This window comes from Phasianus colchicus, chromosome 4 (genome assembly GCF_987193195.1).
Source record: "Phasianus colchicus chromosome 4, bPhaCol1.hap1.1, whole genome shotgun sequence".
NCBI lineage: Eukaryota > Metazoa > Chordata > Aves > Galliformes > Phasianidae > Phasianus > Phasianus colchicus.
The window spans coordinates 31,443,270-31,467,411 of record NC_143439.1 but is presented as its reverse complement, the minus strand read 5'-3'; the positions used below and the strand labels follow the sequence as shown (position 1 = coordinate 31,467,411).

At 46.6% G+C, this 24,142-nt stretch overlaps 2 protein-coding genes across 13 annotated transcripts in view; both read right to left on the bottom strand.

Annotated features, from left to right (window-relative positions):
- RUFY3 (RUN and FYVE domain containing 3) overlaps positions 1–17,991 on the bottom strand; it is a 55,035-nt gene extending 37,044 nt beyond the window's left edge. The window contains exons 1-3 of one of the 12 annotated variants that reach the window (XM_090139101.1): positions 17,948–17,991; positions 16,161–16,254; positions 8,342–8,529 (exon numbers count right to left, since the gene is read on the bottom strand). In XM_090139101.1, the coding sequence (XP_089995227.1) occupies positions 8,342–8,519 (178 nt within the window). In that variant the 5' untranslated portion in view covers positions 8,520–8,529; positions 16,161–16,254; positions 17,948–17,991. Of the gene's footprint in view, positions 1–8,341; positions 10,022–15,007; positions 15,370–16,160; positions 16,295–17,947 lie in introns of those variants that run through there. The other 11 variants (XM_090139103.1, XM_090139102.1, XM_090139107.1 and 8 more) reach the window with 11 other exon arrangements.
- A 958-nt stretch (positions 17,992–18,949) lies between these two features.
- On the bottom strand, positions 18,950–21,813 carry UTP3 (UTP3 small subunit processome component). Its single transcript, XM_031596776.2, has one exon. It carries the CDS (start codon positions 20,599–20,601, stop codon positions 19,021–19,023), a length of 1,581 nt encoding a protein of 526 aa, XP_031452636.2. The 5' UTR covers positions 20,602–21,813; the 3' UTR covers positions 18,950–19,020.
- Between the last annotated feature and the right edge of the window lie 2,329 nt (positions 21,814–24,142).

Here is a 24,142-nt window from a genome sequence, read left to right as displayed (position 1 = left end):
TTCTGGCAGCCCCCAGCACCATTACAGAACAGTTTAATTCCAAAGGTAACACCACTCAGCAACAAGTTGCCACACTACTGAGCAGTGCCACAAAAACGCACTACATGCAAAAGCTGACTACGTGCAGGGGAAGCCGAGGCTGTGGATTCTCACGTCGTGGGTAGAGCAGGGATAAAAAAAGCACCAGATTCATTTTACAGTGCTTCTGAACGGGTGTCTCAAGAGAAGGAAACTGCCTGAGTTCCCAAATATGCAGCAGAAGCATCTCTGCAGTATTTTAAATAGTTCTAAACAAGTGCTGAACACGTGCCCTTTAATAAATGCTCAGCTACACATAAGACCACAGAACACTACTCATAGACCTGAGCTACACAAAAACTTACCTGTTTCCTTCAAACTGCCTATACAGAACATGCTCATTAAGAAATAGTGTGCAACGAGCACTGCCAGCTTTAACTTTTCTGACCTATTAGCTCTTCCTTATAGATTAATTAATGACTGTCTATGTGTACTCAGCTGTGGTGAGGCCACACCTTGAGTACTGTGCTCAGCTGTGGGCCCTCACTACAAGAAAGTCATCAAAGCCCTGGAGCGTGTCCTGAGAAGGGCATCTTAAGACTATACTGGGATATCACCTACAAGCAAACTCCTGGGATTTGCAGTAAGCCTAACAAAAGAACTGCAAATTCCCCATCACACACTGCCTCCCAATCTATGTGTTCCGTTCACGTCTGAAGCCACTGAACCACTGAATCAAGAAGATCATCCAATCCAGCCCCAGTGCATCCTCTCCATGCCCACTGACCACCTCCCTTAGTGCCACATCTCTGTGTTTCTTGAACACCTCCAGGGATGGTGACTCCACCATGAGCTTGTCCAGCGCATCACCACTCTTCCAGATAAGTTTGTCCTAAATACCCAACTTAAACCTCTCCAGGCTCATTGTAGGGCCATTTCCTCTCATCCCATCAATGTTATCCAGGAGAAGAGTCCAACCCCCAACTCACCACAACCTCCTTCCAGGCAGCTGCAGAGTCATAAGGTCCCCCTGAGCCTCCTCTTCTCCAGACTGAACAACCCCAGCTCCTTCAGCCGCTCCCCATAACACTCGTGCTCCAGACCCCACAGCTTCACTGCCCTTCTCAGGACACGCTCCAGGGCCTCGATGACTTTCTTATAGTGAGGGCCCACAACTGAACACAGTACTCGAGGTGTGGCCTCACCAGAGCTGAGTACGGATATACAGAGTCACTAATTAATCTGTAAGAAGAAGCTAATGGGTCAGAAAAGTAACAAGAAAAGGAATAAAGAAAGACACCAATTTTGAGAAGTGAAAACAGAGCCCGATACAGAAAGCATTTTGGCTGCTATGAGAAACCTGACCTGAATCCACTAATTTTTGTACAGACGCTTACACAATGCATTAACTGTGCTAAAGATTTACAAACAGAAATGCAGCTAGCTTGGAGTCCCTATGTTCTGCTTACCAATAGAGAAAGGGGTTATTTTTAAGGTAGCCCACAATGGCTGTTGTGATATATAAAGAAGACATCAGCTAAAGGCCAAGAGCAGGAAAGACAGCCATATTGCATTCAGGCTGTCTCGGTGCACTTCTATCAAACCCCCTCTGCTCCTGCCTGGTGATCTGCCACAACTGACAAAAGCTCTGAGCAAAGCAGTGAGAACAGCTGACACATGGGAAATAAGACCTACGGAAAGCTGATGAGTCGGTTACGGCCAAACAACATGCTCAGGAATCGAGACAACAGTGAACTAAATCTAACCAAACTGCAAAGAAAAACACCAAGCTACAAGGGGAGCTCTTTTGATCCTCTTCTCCCCCTCAATACACAAACACACTTCCTTCATTTAAGCACCAATACCCAAAGTGCTCCGAGGTCTTTTTCCTCTGGAAGGAAAGAACTCCTCTGTGCCTCACCAACAAACCACAGCACTTCTCAGATTCACTCAAAGGCCCTCTGAGCATTAAGTGGAAATCTACAGCAATCCTAAGTACAACCAGAAGTTACGGACAGTTTCACTGCCAGTTATGCCTTATCATGCCCTAAAGGGAAGAAGCACCATCCATGCTGGTGGCCAGATGGATGCGAGTGGAAGAAATGCTGACACATGTGCTCATAATTATAGGATTATTTCTCTGATTTTAACTTTTAGTCCGCTGCTTTAAACACTTGCTTGTTTTTTTCTGGGCCAAAGCATCCCACAAGGGAAAGTGGGAAGAGTTTTCTCAGAAATAGGACAAATTGTATTTGTGTCTTTTTGCCCTCCTTCTTTAAGCCTAACATTATCTTTCATTGCATGGACAACTAATAGTTTTACCACTGGAAGGAAAGCTGTAGTCATATTATTGTGCTTAATTACACTGCACAATCCCCTTATTTAGTGCCTTAGGAATGAGAAATAATACATCTAATAAGGAATAATGAAACTGGTCAATAAAAGTATGCACGGAGAGAGGTAGCGACTAATTCTTTCCAATAGATTTGCAAATGAGGTAGCTCATGTAGTGTCAGCAACAAAAGGGACAACCCAAAGAGGGGTTCAGCATCACGCTAAAATAACGTGCGATCCAAAACCACGGGAAGTGGCCAGTGTACACAGATCAGAATAAAATATTTTTAAAAAATTTAAAACCTACTACCTAAAAATTGAGACAGACAGTCTGCATACACTAGAAACAAGAAGTCAATTCATTTCAGCCTGCAGTTTCTGTCTGGGCAAGCTATATCCAAAACTGGAAGGTTGAAAAATGGCTACCAAAACTGCTTACCAAACACATTCTCCCACCCTGCAGCACTGCCACGTGCCGGCTTGCAAGCCTCAGAATTACACAAGTCCCAGCTCTCCTTGCAGGGCAGGAGACCAAAAGAGAGAACACAGCATGCACAGGTACCAATGTGCCCCTGAGAGCCTCTGCTTGCCTTCTGCTGATGCTGCTGACCCTAGTGTGCAGTCTGCTCTCTGCAGATAACAATTGCTTTTATCTATTTCTTCCAGCCACGCATCACACACCGACTCAATCCCTGCACTGGTACACTGCTCCTTCTGCCACTGCTCTCCCAGTCACTGCATCTTAGCCAGCACCTGACCATCCAGAGCTGAGGGATGTGGTTAGTGGGCCCAGGCTGACAGTTGGACTGGACGATCATAGTGGTCTTTTCCAACCTTAATGATTCTTTGAACTGCTTTCTTTACCTCACCTTACAGCAACAACAGCGTGTGCTTTCATCACCAATTGCAACAACTGACTTCAATATTTTTTAGTGAAAAAAATAGCACTGCTATGAGTTTCTTTTAAAGGCTGTTGTCATCGCTGATTTTACAACGTGCTGCTCGTTTGGAAGCATTAAAGTCATAGCCTAAAATTTGATGGTTAGTCCCGTGGCATTTTAACACACGTAAAGGGTTGCACTGTGCTAACACAAAAATCACAAAACAATCACAGATATGCAACTAACTAGGTACTTCTATATGTATGTTTGTTGATCTGCAACAAACCAGATATGTACCTTGCAACTGCGTGCACATAACTGAGATCATGGACTGTATCTCCACAGTCTTTTTCCAAGCAGAAATGCATGAATAGCTGCTATGGGAAATTGCCTATTTTATTTTGACATATGCATGCTGAAAAAGAAAAAGAAAACCCACTTTTTTTCTTCAATCTTTCATCTTGCATCTTGGTTGGCATCCAAAATGTTTCTCTGCAGCTTCCGATTATTTCTCGGGGAAATAAGCTTTCTCCATATTTCCCAAGCTCATTGGACTTTATTTAGGCTGAGCGAGCTTAGAAGAGCAAATAATTCTTGAATGCTACTTGCCAATTATAACATTGAAAAGAATTACAAAAAGTTTAAACTTTAAATCAAAACAAAACTAGAGCTGACGTCACCCTTGTCCTTACACCTTACAGGGCACTCCTTTTTCAATTCATTTGAGGACTGGCAAATAGTACTGATTGCCATGAAGAGCTTTAAACCTTAATCTTCCTTTGGTTTGGAGTCCAGTTTTCTCTGTCCTCCCCTTCCTTCAACAGCTCCTGGCTTGTGATGGGATTCAGCACAAATATAGCAAGGAGGACATCTCCTTCCTGTCCTACAGGAGGATGACGGTCTTTAACGCATTGCTTTTCAGTATGTGCTGCCTGGATTACATGGCCTAACTACTATTCAAAAGACTGCGACTCTTAACAGACCGTAATTCATGCACCTTATACATAACCAACCTCACGTTTCTTCTATTAAATCGAGTCTCTAGCTCAAGCCTGTAAGGAGGCTATACAACCTAGGAGTATCTGGCAATCCATGCACTTTTTTTAAGCTCCCTCAAACTTCTGCCCTGCTTAGGGGTTTCTGCCACCATACAGGTGTCAGAAGAAATACTTTTCTTACAATACAAAAAAAAATCTTATGCGGTTTCTTTGAACATGCAAAAGGTCTCTGCTACCCTCAGCAGGGTCCTTACACCAGATTTGTTTTGTAATGTGAAAGACAGAACTCCTAAAGCAATTCCCATCTCTCCCAGCAGTTTGCTTCTATTCCACACCACTAGAAAAAAAAACTACAACAACAACAAAAAAAAAACGGTTGCCAGAGTTATCTCCTAGGTGCATTTTGCTCTGTACAGCTTTATACCAGGACTGCAATCCCCACACTTGCACAGCCCAGCCTGGTACAAGCCCTCGTGTCACACAATTCGGATCCAACTAAAGAGTACTGCAGCTCCCTAACCCAAAATAAGGCGATTCTCACAGCCCGCAGCACGCAAACTTTAGCTCTGAGAAGCTACTCATTTGCAAAATAAAAACGTAACTGATAAGATCTTGCTGCTTCTTTAAACCATTTTGAAACGTGCAAGAAGGGTGGAAAAGTAGCTGCAAGCAGATGTTGGTTTTACGGTTCTCTTTAAGTGATACTGCAATGCTTGATAGCACACAATTTCAGATCACATAGCTATCACATGCATTCTTTCTGCTCTCGACTAGAAGTTGATCTGGTGAGGAATAAGACTTCATTGCTCTAGCATGAAGCTCCTCATGAAGAATGCTTATTCAAAACAGAAACCTACCAAGCAGTAAGAACTATACAAGTCCATTTTGCACCTTCTCTAGAAGTTCCCATCAGCGTTCAACCTTGTCTATGCAGGCACTAAAATACTTGATGTTTTTCCCAGCCCAGTCCCTAAGGGTGTCTCAACAATCACTACATCTATTACAAACAAACAAGAGTACAAAAGCCCATTGTGCCGCATTCTGCCACCTTGTGATGCCTGCACAGCACAGGACACTTCTGAGTTCTTAATTCAGAACCGTTGTTGAAAAGCAACAAGGGCAGCCCTGAGAACAGAAATCATCTGCTGCCTCTGCTTTGGGAGCCCTTGGAGCAAAAGCAAAGAGCAGAGCACTCACATCCAGCTCCCCAAAGCACTGCATTGCTGTGACCTGGCATTGCTGAGACATCATCTGAAGTCTCTTTCTCACTGGAACTAAAACACGGGGTTTTGATGAGGGATATAAAACCGAGCTAAGCAAGAATCACTTCCTTTAACTTCCTCTTTCAGGTTTAGACCACATTTCCTAAGTAACCTGCTCAAACTGCTGATAAGAAAAAAAAGAAAAGCAGCAGCAATAAAACTAATCCCTATTTACAATCTGCTTTCACCAGAAAGAAAAATAAACAAATTACTGCAGCTTTTTGTTTAGCAGCAATCCAGTCTTGTCAATTACTTCACTTGTTTTGCACTGACTGTGGTAGAACCACAACAACAAAAAAGCATCTTTAAAAATACAGAAGCAGAGCGTCACACTGCAGCCAACCAAGTGAAGCAAAGCAGGGAGGTGTCAGGCCTGCAAGACGTACAGCTGAAAAAACTGGGAAGCCAGCAGGAGAAGCCACAGACCCCAGGTCTCCCACCTCATTCACCGACTGAGTCATCACCGTATGTCACATGAGAGCAGCCCAGTAGGCATACAGACAGCAAGGAGGAAGAAGGCAGGATGGCAAGGGGGCACAGCAAATCAGTGGAGAGAGCCCAAAGGCAGAACCTTCTGGGAAGCAGCAAGAGCTGAAGGACAGCAACAGGGGTCATTAAATCCTTCTTTCAGATATGTGACTGTACTACATCCCGATTTTATGTGCTGATTTGTAAGAAAAAAAATACAATTTCTCGTTACACTTTTGGCAGAACTCCTGGGCTTTTTTTTTTTCTTCTTCTTTTTTTTTTTTTGTTTTTTTTTTTTTTTAATTTCCTTCAGTTCCTATCTTCCTACATCAGAATTACAGGAAAGCTACAGAACAAGCCTTGGCTCCCTTGCTTTCCCTCTCGGAGGAGCACCCAGCATCTGCAAACTGTCTTCCTGTCCCCTCATCCCCATGCACAGAGGACACAGGAGCAGTGCTGATGCAGTAACAGCAGATCCAATGCTAGGGATAAAGCTGTGTCAGCTTCCCTGTTATGAACACATCTTCCTGAGCTTATCGTCTCTGTTAATAACATAATTTGGATCAAGTCTTTCTCCCTTCCAACAAGCAACCTTACATTATAACTGTGTAAATATCTCCATAAAGGTCATTTTCAGACATCTCTCTTTTTACTCATTTTTTACTTAAGAATCAATATTGCAGTGAAATAAGCAAATACTGTTTTCCAACCAAACCCTTCTGGTACCTGCAAAAGACTGACTATAATAAGAGCATTTAAAACAATTATTTTTGTAGTTTGGGAAGTGTTAGTCCAGTATTAGTGCTTTCATTGCTACAAGAGTGCAATTTGTATGCTATAGAGACACATTTTCAACATACTTGGGAAAGGTAATCCAGAAAAACTTAAGCCCATGCACTGGGGTAGATGGATCTAAGTCTATCTTGCCATGAGTTTGACTAAAGTGAGAAGGCAAGGAGAGAAAAAGACTCATATGAGAACAAGGACCTAACTAACAGACTTGCAGTGTGACAGAGAGGTTTTCCAGGATATACCAAGAAGAGAACCCTAGACTGCTCAGGCCATTTACTAACCCCAGTGTGACAAATCATAAGGGAGGCTAGTGTTTATCAGACAGATAGAGGAGGGAGAGACAGAGAGAGAGAACAAAGATCAATCTATCAACACTAGAAGACACTGTTAAAACAAAACAAAATGAAGTCTAAGACCACAAAAGACTGCCTAAGTCCATGCCACATACAAGAACATGGAAACTGGAAGTCAGTTGAATTGCTGCACCCTGGGCTCAATCTCCACTTATCACTCAGGATCCGTTTTCCTGAGCCCACAGCACCTCCCTGAAATGCTGGGATGTGCTTCAGAGAGAACGTCAGCCTCTGCTTTTGAAATACCTCTCTAGTCCCTCATTTGGCAAGCAAATCCAAACCTAACAGCTGCTGCCACTCAGTTAAGTTTAAAGCTCAAATTCACACCACAATTTAAATTGCGTGCATGCACAAGACAACAATAGAGAAAGATGTTACTGATTTCACAAACCCCATCAAATGGGCCAAGCAAGGCTACTTGGTGGTATCATACTTAACTATTAACAGAAAGCAGCCTGGAGTGTAGAGACGGAATTCCCTCACTGCAGGACTGAAAGATGCTCAGCATCCCCCAAGTGTCACTCAGAACCCAGCAGCATTGATGTCAAGTAACCCTGGAAGCACAAGGCCACCTTACAATTTCTGCAGGAACTTTGCCCTACCAAGGGCAAGGAGGAGATGCAATGGGTGGCTGTCTTCTCCATTTCTGTCTCACAAAGCTTTCAGTTCTCACTTCACGTGACCTGGTACTAAACTGTTTTCACCATCAGTCCAGATTACAAAGCTATTTTCAATAAAAAGCAAGGTGTCTTATACCTCCACATTCCAGGCTCCTGAGCTACAATAAACAGCAGCATGCTCAACAGAAGCAAGGGGCAAGACTCGCGGTGGCATTATCACCTGGCAATAAGCACAGCTGTGTGATCACTTGGGGCTTTCCAAAAATTACCTGCTGACCATATGCAGACAGAAGTCAGCATGCTACCAGTATGCTCTATGGAATACACATCACAGTACATTCCTTCCTGAGACACAAACCCAATCTTTCCCGATATATTAAAAAAATAAAATAAAATAAAATAAAAAAGCACAGATCTGTCTCTGTTAAAAGGGTGGATTACAAAAGACAAGAGCAGTGTGAAGCACTGCTTTGGCTTTCTGGTACATCACACAGTTTCCAGGTACTGCAGGCTGGACAAGAGCATCTCATCCCAGAGACACCCCCTCCCAACTCTTGCAGCAGCAGTAACAATGCGACGGCTGCAGGGATCCCGAGGCAGCACACTGGACCGTACCTTCATGGGTAGGCTCTGGGTCGGGGGTCAGCGAGATGTCGTCCAGCTCGCGCAAGCAGAGCCATTCTCCATCCATGGACACTCGGAATTTGCAAAGATAGATGGTCTCCATGGCAGCCTGAGTGATCTTGTCGGTGGTGGGGGTTGGCATGTCGCTTTGAGGCGTCAGAGCAGACATGATGACTCAGCTGGTACGACAACAACAGGGAAAAAAGAACTAAGAAGAAGAGCTTTTGGAAGAAGAAAACAAGAAATACCTTGCTATTATAGGTCAGATATGCTCAGGATCGCACAGACTGCTTTGGCCTTTTCATATATAAAGCAAGGTAAAAACGCCGCTCCTTCACGCTCGTCTGTTCCTCCCTCCTCTTCGTCAGCTGTCGCTGTCTTCAGATATGCTAAAGGCTATTGATCCTAAGCAACCACAGAAAACCTGGCTTCTGCATCAAAGATGGAAAAAAAAAAGATAAAAAAATATATTAAAAGAAAAAAAAAATGCAGGAGGAAGAAGAAGAAGGGCTTCCTCTGATGGCTACCCAAGCAAAAACAAAGGAAGAACGTAGAAGAAGATCTCCAGGTTTGCTGAAATGAAGCTGCTGGTGCCTTTCTTGCCAGCTCAGGCAGGGCAGCGAGTGCTGCTAGGATTGGTTGTGCGCAGTAAGCAGGGTGTTGACCAAAATGGCTGACTAATGAACTGAACTGAAAATTCAGGCTCATGTGACCAGCTGCTCTGAGCGTGGGGCGAGCAATTCCCAGGATGCCTCATAGGCGCTGCTGATGCAGGGACGGCAATTAGGTCTCATCATCCCCAGCAGCTTCTCATCGGGCTCTGCTGGGCAATTTCCGAGCAGCACAGCGTGGATTTCTCATCAGCCGCCCCCGTACTACAAAGAAGAGCAGCGCGAGGAATACAAAGAGACATCTGTATTCCTCTCGTGCGCTGGATGCCGCTGCACAAGTGAAGTAAGTACCTTTGTTTTCACAGCAGGTGTGCAAGTTGCAATTCCATTCTGTTTTTGTTGTGCAACCCCCTCATGTGGTACCTTTGAGCTGAGATTTCCCATGCGTGGAGGAATTTTAGAACGGATTTATCCGCTCGGGGAAACAACGAGAAAGAAAAGAGCTCTAGAGCTAAGCACTTCAGTAAGGTAGGATTAAGATGTTTTAGAAGGGCACACGCACACACCGGAGAACAATGAGGAAGAACACAAACATACGGAGGTACACAACAATCTTAGACTTCAAAAGCACCAGTTGAAAGCAGGTACTGCTCAGGTGAAGCTCAGGATGAAGCATCACCTCTCAGCAGGCACAGAAATGGGCTTTCAGTGTCTCAGGAGCCAAACAGCAGTCCCGTGCAGCCAGATAAACCTCCTCCAAGTCTCGGCCCACGCAGCCCAGGGCATGGGAGGCAGCACTGCTCTGTGCCAGCCCACTGAGAGCCTTCTTATCCTCAGTCACTATTCAACCAGCGACGTGATGCAGGACTGCTGCCCCCGGGAGCTATGGGATGGTTCTATTCTTGCATGGCTTCAGCACATGGCAGAGAGTAGGTGGGCAGCATACATCTGAAATGGAGGCTTGTCCCCAGCACCCACCCAAGGAAGTGAGCAGAAGCTGACTTTACCAACAAAGCACATCGATGGGAACACAGGGATGACTGCTCACAGGACCTCAGTTACTGACTGCACGCTTTTCCCCTCAAGAAACGCTAGAAACAACTTGTGTCCATTTCTAATAAAGATGAAACAAAAACTGATCACTTGATACAGAAATCAGAATGCCAACTAACAAAGCTTTTTTTTTTTTTTTTTAAAGAAAACACTCATTATGTCAAAAATTGATAATAAAACTGGAAAAAAAAACAACACAAAGTTCACTGTTATTTCCACCAAGCAAGAGAAAGCTGCTGCTTCCAGTGAAAACTTCCTGCTTGGTGCACAGCATTCTCACTCAGCACCTCTTTCTCCCCACTAGGTTAAAAGAAAGGGCCACACAGCGTGTTATTACAGCGATGGAAAGAAGAATTACGTGACAGATGACAATGGTTACTATTGTTCCCTCTCTCTAAGAAAGAATGGGTTTGATATCACACACCAACACGCTAGCTCAGATTGTATTTGTACGTCCTTTCAACAACAAGTTCCAGTTTCAGCACTCACATCTCACTACTCCAAAGCCCAGTGAAAGCTGTCCTACACGGCTACAGAACGCTGTTCCCTTCACTCTTGCTTTCTGAAGCAGTCCAAACAAACAGCAAATCATCAGAGTAAACTCTTAGGAGTCAACAAAGTACCACAAGCTATTTTGTAAACTGATGTATGTAACTGTCAGTTATAACTACAAATAACACTGGGCGCAACCCTGCAGCTCCCACTTCAAAACAATGGTCTTCCACTGGCTTCAGCACTGACAAATGACCACGCAGAATGATCACAGCAGAAGTTTCTTTAGGTATTATTCTACTGGTTTCCTTGTATGCCATCTGCTTCTTCTTAACATGAAGAAATAAAAGCAGCCACTCCGCCCTTTTCAGCCCAGGTGCGTTTCCAGTCCTCCCTAATGCAACACTCGTGTTCTAAATACTGCATAGGGATTTTTAATTAAGGAAAACTAAGGTGATGCAGTGGCACAGGCTGCCCAGGGAAATGGTGCAGTCACTGTCCCGGGGGTGAGGAGCCATGGAGATGTGGCACTGAGGGCTGTGGTCAGTGGGCATGGTGGGGATGGGCTGGAGTTGGACCAGATGATCTTAGAGGTCTTTTGCAACCTTAATGATTCTATGAAAGTAAATCAAAATATTGCTTTTGAAATATTTTGTTTCGTGAGCATGCCTCACACAAAACAGACAGGATACAGCACCTGTCAGACTTTGAACAATTGCTAGACTAAAAGAAACAGCTACCTCACCTCAATAAAAGTTCTGTTCCCCTAAGGCACAACACCAAAACATCTCCGCAGATGCTGAAAACCTGATTTTACTAAAACAAAACAACAAAACCCCACAACACAAGAGCTATCCTGTGCGATCTATTGATCTGAGAGCCTTTCCCCTCCCATCTGAAAAACAGGACATGAAACCTCCACCCCTACCCTGGACCTCAAAGTTATAAAGCAACAAAGAATCTTATAAAACAACAGTGTCACATATTTTTAGCTTTCATAAAGCCTTTGAAAAAGAATTCCTCACAACTTGATGCCAAGAGCTGGAGCTGTAGGAGGGTTTGGGTTCAGTGAGTGGTCAAGTGTGGGTATAAGGGAAGAGGAGGTCAGTCAGTGAAGGATCACTTTCTGAGCCTTAAACAAGTGAGACGCTTGGAGCAGTCTTAGAAAAGTCTAGTACTAACCACACTTTGGCAAAGCCGGATAGAGGCTCTGGCTAGATTACAAAACACAGCAGTTGGCAGATATGTTTGAATTTTAGCACTTCACAGTTTGAAAGCAAACCATTCCACCATCCAGCAGCGTTTCAAATCTCAGTTGTGCTGGAGAGTATTTCCAATTTATTCAGCTTTTAAATGAAAACGATATTAACAACTACAAAACAAATCCCCAAACTACCTTTCGGACTCCAGAGGGCACCTTTGAGCCCTTCTGCTTGCAGCGCCAGCACAACCAGCCTGCCACCACCCCGACCTTCGGACCTTCCCCCGATGGCTGCACAGGGGCTGCACAACAGCCAGACAGCAAAACGGCAAAGTTGGCAGATGAGATTACTGCTTCAGATGATTGCATGACTTCTGGTTATTTAAAATCGCAGGAAACCACTGAACCATAAAAAAAAAAAAGCTATTGACACTACACAAATTGGAACCACTGTCAAAAGGAAACTATCTGATAGTAACAGCTCAGACATATCACAGAGCTCTGAGCAGCTGCTCATCATCTTGAGAGAGTACAGGAGCAGATAATTCCACGCAGACAAGATTTAAAAAAATTATGATGAAACACCAGCTTTTATACCACAGCATAAGATAAGCATGAATCATAAGCAAGTTTGTGCATGTTTTTGTAAAGCAGGTAGCCTGTTTGTGACTGATGCATAAGATCACACAGCCTGTCATTCCAGCCCAGTAAGGCAGTTCCCACACTTGTATGTGAAACAATTCTGGTCTATTTTCTTTCTTGATATGCAAAACTCTTACCGGCAGATCCAAGAACACAACTTCTGCTCTCATGCAACCTCTCTTTCCTTCCATTCGACTTCAGCCTGCACCAACAGCACCCAGCTGCCCTGCCTTCCTTTCAGTGGCTGTGCCCGCTGTGACCATTGGAAATTGGGATGAGAACTTCTCTGTTTCCTGAACAAGTGACAAACTTCCTTCTCTTATTACTGTGAAGTACAGAGATTTAAGGAATCAAATACCTCCGGCAGGCTTTGAGTGGGAGCAAGGAAGGCAGCATAACCAAGTGGCTTTTGCAGCATGTAAGAAGTATTCTGAGTATTTACTACAGCTCAGTGTAAGTCTTCCTCTTGTTCTCTCTCTGACTAGAACCATCTGTATTAGGAAAGCAGGTGCTGCTGGCATCAAAAGCTTCTGCAACCTACTTCAAATAAACACTACTTCAAATAAACCTTCAAAATATTCTGCAATATTGCCTCCCCACTGTGTTAGTCACTATTCCACTAGAAAAGGCAAATATCAACACAAAGAAATTATTTTTATTACAACTTATGGAAATGACACCAAAGAACTCATGATCTAGCAGGAAACGCCTTTCACTTGAATCTTTTCAGTTTACAGCTAAGTAGAGAGGGATTAGTCTTCACAGAGTACGTCACATCTTTAAGCCAGGCACAAGATGCAAAAATAGCCTTCTTCACACTCCTCAGCTTATTTTAACTCCAAAAATAACTGGAGCACCAAAGAATCAAGGGAAGCAGACGTGATTGACCACTTTGGGTACTGCTGCAGAACAAAGAGCAAGAGAAGTCAACGCTGAGAGTCACGTGCTATGGCAATGTGCATTCACAGCACTGGAGGAGAGCCTGTGGCACAGGGTCTGCAGGCCAGTCACAGCCTTCCCCAGCAACACAGGCAGAGCAATCCTGATAGCCCAGACCACTGTTAATGACAGCACATCTCAGAGCCACACAGAGGAACTACCATTCAGAGGAGGCGCTGAGAGTGACACCGTCTGCAAGGCCACATACTCCACAGGTAGCCAAAAGCAAGGTCAGCACTAAAACAAAGTCCTTTCTCCTCCAGAGCCAAACTCTACCACTGCTTTAACACCAGTCCTGAAGCAGCAAGTGGATAGGCAGAACTTAGCAGCAGAGCCCGCTTTTCCAGACACACAAGAACCAAAACATCTTATAACAATGGGCACAATGAGAAAGTTGGTTTGCAGACAGAACGTGCTCCAGAAGAAACAGAGCACAGTCCGTGACACCGTGCAAATAAATCGTGGTTCCTGTTCCGTTCAGACACAGCCATGCTGAGTGGGCTTCAACATCTGATATTGTGCAGGCAGCTATTACTTCTGAGACAGAAAAGTGCAAAGGAGTTTCTATACATCTTTCCTAGGGCTTTTCCCAAAGCTTATTCGGGCAGCCAGCGCTGTGACACCAACACAAGGGATGACACACTGCTCCATGGCAAGGTTGTACACTAACTCCTGGAGATCTCAAGCAAACGAGCTCAACTCAGTGCCTCAGCTTCACACATCCGCACAGACCCTCCACAAGGGAATCAGAAGAACTCAGCATTTTTGAACTGCATGAAGTACCATAATAAAGGCTAAATACAGAATCACAGAATGGCACGGGTTGGAAAGGACCTCAAGGATCATGAATCTCCAACTCCCCTCCCCCCCCCACCACAGGCAGGGTCACCAACCTCCACATTTAATTCTACACCAGGCTGCCCAGGACCCCATCCAACCTGGCCTTGCACACCTCCAGGGACGGTTCATCCACAACCTCTCTGGGCAGCTAAAATACATTTTTTAAGAGCACAAGAGGTTCTCTTCACCTCAAATAGCTCAGTCCCTCCTCACACACATATCACACAACTACAGTGAGGAGGTTTCCCGATTAGGAAGCACCAGTTTGTAAAAAGGAAGGTTTTTGACAGGAAGTTAGCCTGAATGACAGCCGAGCAGGGTGGGCAGGCAGCAGCTGGCAGCAGGGGCCCTTCCTGTAACTAAAAACAAAGGGAAATCATTTCAGCTGCTCCACATTACAGAAATCGACTTCTGGTCTCGGCGGTCATAGCTTTGCTGAGTAATAGCTAAATAAAGTGCATTAGCTTCAAAAAGAGAACAGACAGCCAAAGGGAGCCGCTCCAAAACAAACGGGCTGCGAGGTCTCAAAGGGCCACGCGACGCTTCTCGGGACAGGGACAGAAACCCGCGGTTCCCGCAGCGCCGGCGGTGCTGAGCCGGAGGACCGGCGCTACCCGCCCGCCAGCACCCCGCGTCCCGGCGCCGACCCGCCCGCACGAGGGAGCGCCGGGGCCGCGACCGCAGCCTCGGGGGCCGCGCGAGCACGGGGAAGGACGCCCCGTCCGCAGGAGCCCGAGGTACCGCCGCCGCACGGGAGCTGCTAGTTCACGCCCGCGGGGCAGGCTGACGGCACGGCTCCAACGGGAGCCCCGGCACCCCGCCCCAGCCTCACAAAGGCCCCTCCGCGGCACCTCCCCGCACCGCCCCGCCGCTACTCACGGGCCGCGGCGCCGTCGGGCCCCGGGTAGCTCAGCAGCAGCACGGGCAGCGCGGCCCCTCCGCGGGGCGCCGGGGGTCTCCACGCGCCGTGCGGCGCGGCCGCGCCTCCATGGCCGGGGTAGAGGAGGAAGAAGGGCGGCGAGGCGGGGCGCGCCTCGTCCTCCTCCTCAGTCACCGCCGCCTCCTCCGGGCCGGGCTCGGCCCGCCGCTCCATGCCGGGAGGCGACTCGGCTCTCACCCCGGCCCCGTCCCGGGAACTTTCCGCCGCCGGCGGCGGGAGAGGCGCCCGCTCCGCCTCCGCCATCGCCGCCCCGGACCGCCGGCCCCGCCCCTGGCGGGAAGGAACGCCAGAGCCGGCCCCGCCGCGGGCTTCCCCGGCCGCGAGCCCCGCCGCGCGAGGGGAGGTGGCGCGCGGCCCCGCCCGCCTTCCGCGTGCGAGGGGCGGGGAGGCGGCGGCGGCCCCGGAGGTGCGGAGCTGCGCCCGCCGGACGGAGCCCTCGCGGGGGGAGGCGGGGCTTAGCGCGTGAGCGGCGGCCGGGAAGGCGGGCTCCCACCCGCGGTAACTTCTCTGTGCAGCGGGGCCGGCGCCCTTCGCTCTGCGTGCGCCCGGCCTGCAGGGGGGCGGGATCGCAGTGGGAAAAGCGTTTTCCGATCCTCTGACGAGAGGTGACAACACCGAGCCCGGATATCGCCTTCACCGCTTATACGGCCACGGGCCGTAGGGAACCACAGGGAGGAGCGCCTTCCTACGGGCAGCGCCCAAGGGCTCTCAGTCCGGCAGGCGGTCCCAGCGCGGGCTGCAGCAGCAGCAGCAGCAGCAAAGAATGAGGCTCTGTCGGCTCTTACAGAGCAGCCCGCACTCAGGAAGCCGAGGTGAAGATGAAACGCGTCACTTTTCCCTTTTTTTTCAATCTCACAGAGCCCTGAAGACATCTGCCTGATGCGGGGGGCTGCCTTCCAGCGCTGTCACACAGTGTATGACTGCTGCCTTAACGGGACGTTTGGTTTTGAGATGCGTACTTGCTGCTGTGAGCCAGAGTAACATCACATCCAAACTGTGACTGATGGCACACAATGGAAGACAGTTGTAAAAGCAAAACGAGGGCAGCAGCAAATGTATTTCCTTCTGAGTCGTTAAACACGCTTTCCTTACCCTGTGTGAGCAGCAAATTCACGCTGTGATGCAGAAAGCACTGTCCATCTCTCTGCTGTTGTGGTTGTTCTGTTCCAACTTCCAAAGGCTTACTCTGGATGAAAGAACAAAAAAATGGTGCTCTAACCACCAATTCACTCCACTTCTCATTTACTGACTATTGCCTATGGTCCTTCCCATGTTTCACGTGCATGTTTTTATAGGGGTCTTGAAAACCTAACCACCATCAGGGATTTTCACAAACATACCTCTAAAAAGCATTTATCAGAGCAACACTGTGGCGTTCTTCCTCCCACAGTAATAATCACAGTCGTGATTACTCATACACACAGCCATACTAGAAAGGAGTATTTATGGCTTTGCCCAATCTCTGAGCCAACCAACTGAACAAAATGCCATGTTTAATCTTCATTTAAACGGGTTGGTGCAGCGGTCCTGGGAGACACGCTGTGCCATCTGTCGGCTGCCTGCAGTGGGCACGCTGACATGCACTGTTTGCTCTCGCCTTGAGCCTTAACCCCAACGTTTCTGGAAAAGCAAGCCTGTAAGAATATCACAATGCATATCCCTTATTTACTGCTCAGATGGAAGTTGCCAGAATTTTGCTTCCCAGCTGCCTAAAGCTTTTCAAGGGAATACAAAGCCACGAAGGATACTTGCAGCTTATCTGCCAATTTATGGAAGTGCATCAGCCTCTCTTTTTCACACAGAGTGTGAAATGTGCATGAGCTGGTGCTGTAGTAATGAGATTGGTTAGCTTCTCTGCAGGACATTTTTCACATCCCCTGTAACATCTATTACCACCAACGCTGCTTCTTCCCTAACATTACCCTTCACTGACCTCTTCCCAAAGCCTCAGCATTGCCAGCGGTGGCCTCCATTGTCAGCCCAGTGCAGAGTCAATAGAATGATGCAGTTTGGGAAAATGCACTTGTTTCCCTCCATGGTACATCTTAGACTTATTTCTCATATTGAAACAGACTTGTACATTTAACGTGATTACCCACTCAAAGCCACGCATTTTCTCTGGGAACAGCAAGCAGCTAGCACTGTCAATTGCTGCTTACAGTATGAGAGAGTAAGCATTACATGTCTTACCCAAAGCCATGATGTCAGCAAGAGCATCGCTCAAATGAAAAGGCATTTTCAGTGACCTCTTCAAGAAAGCCTCATGTTTGTACTGGTGACACTCACTGAACAAAGATTCAGCAAGTACCCCAACCTGAGCGGCTAAGCTTCTGTGGAGAAGTCAGCTGCAGGGCTTCAGATGGCAATTTCCATCTTAAAACACACACTGCTGTGGCTTCAGGACATGAGAAACAAATCCTCTCTCCTGCACATACCTTCTACCCTTCCTCTCCCCACACACAGACGTGCTAACAGTACAGACAAGTCCCAGTGCTGATCAGAAATGAGGTTTACTTCTTCACTGCCATCAACACTCTTCATTAGTTTCCATTACCTCCCGCAGTACAATACACCACAGCTCTGCAGGCAGGCAAAGACCTCCAGGGCAACTTCCTGGGGAGGGGAATCAATTCACAATGAGCTGCAGTAAAAGCCTGTTTCAATGGAGCAGTTCTGGTTTTGGTCATTAAGCAGTATTGAACTGCTGTTTGGCCTATGAACAGCAGGGGGCAAACAAACACAGGACCAGTGAAGCCAGCAGAACTCCTTTCAATCTTGAGCTACATACATTTACCCACTGAAATCCTCTCTGACATTGCCATGCATAGCTCTTACCCCATGGATTTGGGACATATAAAGACTATAAAAGGTCTCCTTACCTTCATTTCCATGCTTCTAGTGTCTGATGTTTTTTCACCTCTAACAAACAGCTATAAAAAAATAACAAAACATTCTGCAGTCAGCAAGAAAGCATGTTCCTGGGCAGGAAAAGGCCTAAGATAGAATGGTTTGCATCAAACCCTATAGAAGTGCATTTTGTATGCAGAAATTCAGCACTGCTTACATATATTAAATACAGCACCTAGCCTGTCATGGGTTCACACACATATTTTGGCTTCTCTAATAACATCATACTAACTATAAGGTGAAAATAAAATTATGTCTTACCTGTTTCTCCTGTATCAATGTTGTGTTAGATCTGTAACAGCAAGCAACAGTTAGCAAATTTATCATAGATTAAGCTAATGTAGTTATGATAGATGAATAATAAATGATGCAATTCAGAAGAGTCCTCACTTTTCTTCTCACTGAATTCTCAAAAAGGGGAAATGGTTTCTCAGGTCATATGCGATTTAAGGCAACAGTCTCTGCATAGTTACTAAAGCAAGAATATTTAGGAGAGCGTAACAGTTAATTCTTATATGTATGAGAACAAGAATGAGTTAATCAGAGCATAAATTAAGAGAAAATACCATAATCATTTATATCTAACCCCACAGCTCTATACTCAGCTCCATGGGCCAGGAGAGCACAGTAAGGAGATGCTGGCAGTAACAGTGAATTCCTTTTTCAGCCCACCCTCCGGAGGACCTTCCATCTCTCTCCAGCTGCCCTCAAGCCCTGCCTGATCCATGTCAATCCCTTTGCTTGACACAAACCTCGCAGCCTCTCAAAGCCATATTCACAGCACAGCTCATTCCAATAGAGGAAAACACATTAACAAGCAGGCAAAGTGAGGAAGGCGCCCTGTACTACTTCTAGAGATGGCACCTTCTGAAAAGCATCCTCCTGAAAAAGAAACAAACAAGCACACAAAAAACTCTCAAAGGAGAACTCCCACTCAAGGAAAAACAAAACAAAACAAAAAAGAACCAACAGAGTATCTTTTACAAAAATTTTATTGCATTCAGAACGTTTACTTGCAGCTCTCTGAAACAGAGAAAAATAAGTTTCATTGAAGCTTTCTGCTCTTCTTAACTCCAGCACGAATGCCAGAGAGCTCCCCGCCATATCTGTGTATCTCCCTCCGAACTTCTCGGACCTGGCCCTTCCGGCGAATCTTGGCTCGCCTGAACTTCTCCCGATGCTTGACCCTGGGGTTGCGATCAATCTTCTTCCTCCTGGGGGTGAGGCCTTTGTTCTTGATCATCTGGTAAGTCACACCTCTCTTCTGGTTTGGATCCTCTTCTGTCACTGGTTCCTCAAGTGTTTCCTGTTCTTCAGTTCTCTTCCTCTTGAGTTTCAACTTCTCTTCCATCATCTTATAGTATTTTAGCGCAGCCTCTCCATCCAGGTCAGATTCATCTGCCAGTTCCTCAGCAACAAGCCGGCCATTAGCAAGAGCAGGTTCACGTTTTCGTTTGGTTTTCTTAGCAGCTGTTTGAAGAAGCACTGGAAACTTCTTCTGCTCTCGGAGTTTCTCCTCCTTCTTATCGTAATAGTTTTTCAGAAGCAGGCGAACCTGTGAGGATAACTTTTGATCTATCACAGCTAGGTCATTGATGATATTTCTGTAAGCAACCAATCGTTCAATGATGGGGTGGCTATGAACTGGCATCCTTTTTGACTTTAAAACTAAATAGAAACTGATGTTGGCACAGTAATTCAAGTAGAGCTGATACTTGGTCTGCAAATAGCGACTGCCTTTCCCCTGTGGGATAGTGCCATTTTTTACCATTTGCAGCAGTGGATGCAGCTCATCCTTGAGCTCCATCAGTTTGACTTCAAAGTCTTCAATCAGCTGCAGGAGCTCAGGAGACTCCTGCTTCAATAGCTTCAGCTGCTCCTTCTTGGACAGAGCCTGCAAATCCTTGGCAATCTTCTGCCCCTTGCTATCATGGGTTTTCTGTTGCTCCGCCAGGTAGCCCTGGATCACATCCAGCCCATAATCATCTTCCCCCAAGTCCTCCACCAGCCGTTTCTGGATCACTTTAGCCTCCTGCTCCTCTTCCTCCTCCTCAGCATCAACATCTTGCTGGCTACGTTTGCCCTTAGCCTGGGCATCACTCCCATAGTCTGTGTCGTAGTAGAGCTGTTTGCGTCGCCCCCAAGACAGCTCATGAGGGAGATCAGTGTCCTTACTGTGCTCTTCCAAATCACTCTCCATGGACAGGTCCTCATCCTCATCTTCATCTTCATTCTCCTCCTCCTCCTCCTCCTCATCTCCCTCATCCTCCTCCGCACTGCGGTCCAGAAAAAATTCAACTCCCCTTGCTTCCTCTACTTTCTCTCCAGGTTCATCCTCCTCCTCCTCCTCCTCCTCCTCCTCCTCCTCATCTTCATCCTCCTCCGGCAGCTGCAGCCCCAGTACTTCTTCCTCCTCCTCTTCCTCGCTGTCCCCGGCCTCCTCCCCGCTCTCCAGAGCCGCCATCACCTCCCGAAACTGCGCCTCGTGAAAATCCTCCACCTCGTCTCCCAAGCCCTCGGGGCCCACCTCTCCGCCGGGCACTTCCTCCTCGTCGTCCTCTCCGGCATCGCGGCGGTCGGCGGTGCCCGGCGGCGGCCTCAGGACAGTACCGCGCCGCGTCCTCATGGCTACGCCGGAAATCGGAAACGGCTCCAGACCCCGCTTCCGGCGCCGCTGTCGCGCTCCTTCCGCTCAGCACGCTTCCTGTTCCGCCGTCGCGCTCTTTTCCCCCCCACTCCGGGCGCAGTCCTGCTGGTTCCGGCCGCCCCGAGTTCCGTGCCGTGAGGGAGGTCGGTGGCAGCGCGGGGTGCGTGGCCGTGCTCAGTGCTGCCCGTTGGAGGCACTGTGAGGGCCTGGCTCTCGGAGAAGGTGTTCTGCGGTTGAAAGAGCTGATTGCAGCTGCAGGTCCAAACGTGGCTCTTCAGCCAAGCATCTGTTTCGGGTATGAGCTCACACCAGGTGTGGAGCAGCACTATACTCACCCCTAAGCGCCGGCCATCGCATATGTGGGTAGCACATGGGGAGTAGCACAGAGCTGTGAGGAGCTGGGGGACGTGGTAGCCACCACACTGAGATTATCTCAACCCTGGCAGGCACCAGCAATGAGTAACGCTGTGTGGAAAGAGCAGGGTGCCTTTTTTCCTCTCCAGAGGATTCCCTCATGTAAAAGCACAGCCACATCCCAATGCGCTGACTCTGTATGTTCACATTGTAACATAAGCAAAAAAAGCAAAATTGCACACCTGACATCTGTGTGCTTGCTCACCAAAACCTCTGGTTACTCGGTTCTCTGTAGCCAGGTCAAAGTTTCTGAGAGGAGAAGTGAAAAACCTCCCTGGACCCATCTGGGGGGATGTGTAATGACTCTCCATCTCCTCTTCACTGCTGCCTTCCTAGAGCAGGGGCATCTTGCAGCAGAAGCCATTGCTGGGGGTCAGTCTGCTGCTTGAGGCTGTTGCTTTCCTTGTGCTCCTTGGATCAACCCTTTTATGCCATAGACCCGCGTGTCCAGGCCTCATCAGGAAGGTCTTTAAGGCTGTTTATATTCTCTGATGTTTACATTCACATCCTGTATGGCTTCTTGTTTCTGTTTTCAGGTACTCAGCACCTAGCCTAAGTTCCCATCTTGCCTCTGGGAAATCACATGAATGCTGAGCCACATGCAAGTAGACTGAAAGAAATGCAGACAGCCATGCTGTAAGAGCAGAGGGAGGCACAGTAAAGAGTTCAATATGGTCTGAGAAACCCCCGAGTCCGATAAATTTGGCAGCCACATAATCCTAGGAAGAGAAGTGCTGTGCAAAACAAGCGCAGGTGCTTTTCTCTAGCCACAGAACAGGTGCTGGGTTATTTATACATACCCACATCCACATTCTTGTGGAAAAAGTCACGTCAGGCAAGCATTAAAGTTAACTGAAACTAGAAGGGGGTGCACTTCACTCACTTTTTGGTGCTTCATTTGGATTCTGGCAGATCTGATTGCAGAGCAGTCTCAGTCTCTTCTTCCAGCTTTAACATAGTCACATGTGAGTCAACATATTCCATACTTTCTTACAAACCAAAGATACGGTCTGCCTCAGACAAATACACATTTTTCAAATCTGTCAGAGCCAATTGTCAGGTATCATCTCCTCTGGTTGACAGGGCTGTGTAAGAGACAATAAGAATAACTTGATTCTGGTAAGAGAAGCATAACATTCGTGAAACTTGTTAGGCAAACCTAGGTAGAACTTTTCACTTTGTTAGCTGGCCTCTAAAATACATCCATCTCTGCCAATCAGGCTTTTGTAGTCTCCCTGCTTCGTTTCACAACTTTGATGAATTCCACCCAACTCCTGCATGGTAAAAGTTCTAGGTAATTTTTGCAAATGCGACTTCCAGAAACCCAGGCCTTCACTGTGTCCCAGACCCTGAATGTTTCCATGTAATTGCAGTGTAACGCCCTCAGTTTGTTAGTCAGTACTTCCAAATTTCAAAGCTTTGACAGCAGACCAGCTTCCATTTAGATTCTCACTGATTTACATGGAATTGACACATGGTCTCTCAATTCAAGGTGTTTTTTGTTTGTTTGTGGGTTTTTGTTGTTGTTTTTTAATGAGCACAAATGAAATATCACCTAGAGACATTTAAATCTCCTTTAGGAGTTGCTGAAACCATTATCCACTTCTGGTGAAACTGGAGACAACCTCCAAAGTCACAAGGGCACACAGTCACACATCCTGGTACCCACCTAGCTTCTAACCTGGGAAATCCTAGTTTAGCACATCCTGGGCCAGCTGGGGGTACAGGGAGCCTGACACTACAAGGCTGGTTCTTAGCTGAAATTCTATTATTTCTTCATATAGTGGGGACTCTTGCTCCCCACTCAGCCGAGGATTCAAGCCCGGAGTGCTGGTTTGCCAGGCCTTTCCCCAGCTACCACAGTTCTTTAATGCCTGCTTGCCCAGATCATTTTTGGGTTATTTAACGTGTTGCAAATAAAAAGGAGAGAGTCCATAAAAGTAACAGTCCATAAAATAAATACTCTTCTAAATAATTTACAACCTAGACAGAAATCTTCAGAGAGATGCAGGTGGCTGAGTGTGACTAAAAACAGTTCTCAAGCCACCAAATAAAGACTAATAGGACTGTGCATGTAGGCGTACAGATTTAGCAACTGAAATTCAGATACACTGAACACCCAGAGTCAGAGAAAAACACTGAAATATTCAGAATTACGCAGGATATCATTCTGCACAGCCTCTCCATTCAAGTTTTAAAATACTTGTAGATGCATCTGCTTGAATTTTATCTGTGTCATATTTTTATCAATGCAAATAGGGAAAATAGGCCAGAAAAGGCATCTTTTGAATGTGCTTTATTCTACTGTCACCATTTTCTTTTCTTGTTCAAAAAATCTCTCCTTTGATTAAAAAAAAAAGAAAAAAGAAAGAAAGAAAGAAAGAAAAAAAAAAAAGTGACCAAAACAGTGTTTTAGATAGACATTTCCTTCCCTACCTTTCCTTACTATGATTAGCCAGGTTTATTTGTAACCTTCTGCACAAGATGGACATCTTCCTCCTTCAGAAAGAAACTCCACAGTGCTCTATTTGAATTACTTTCTGGAGTGGGGGAGATGAAGGAAAAACAAGTTTTCCTGCCATACAGATGGAGCCCTGCTAAAAGAGGAGGGTTTGTACCAATTACAGGATAGGCAGTACCCTCCTTGCACCCATAGACACCCACTTCCTCCTCAGGGAAGCCTTGAGTTTCAGTGCTGCTGATGTAACACAAAAGCTCTTTGCATCATGCAACCACCTTGCTAGATGCTTGTGCCAGGAGAAAAAGTTCAGAATGCAGATGCCAGGCTTTATGAACAGTTCTGTGCTTAGGAAGCTGGCTAGTAAAGTCTGAAGCAATGTTACCTAATGACATGAGCTTCTTGAGAGCTCTGGGGAGCCAAGACTGGCATATGCAGTGTGAAAAGCTTGCATATCATCATGGCTGCTGCCTAAGAACCTGGAGCAGCACAGGATTTGCTGTGTGCTGCTATTAATCATGAATAAAATAGCCTTGCAGCTAGCAGAAATTCACAAAACACGAATGCCAGAAACCCAGCAAAGAACAGCCCTTTTAGAATCATACCTTGCTATGCAGCCCTTCTGCCTTAAATAAAATTACAAGCAAG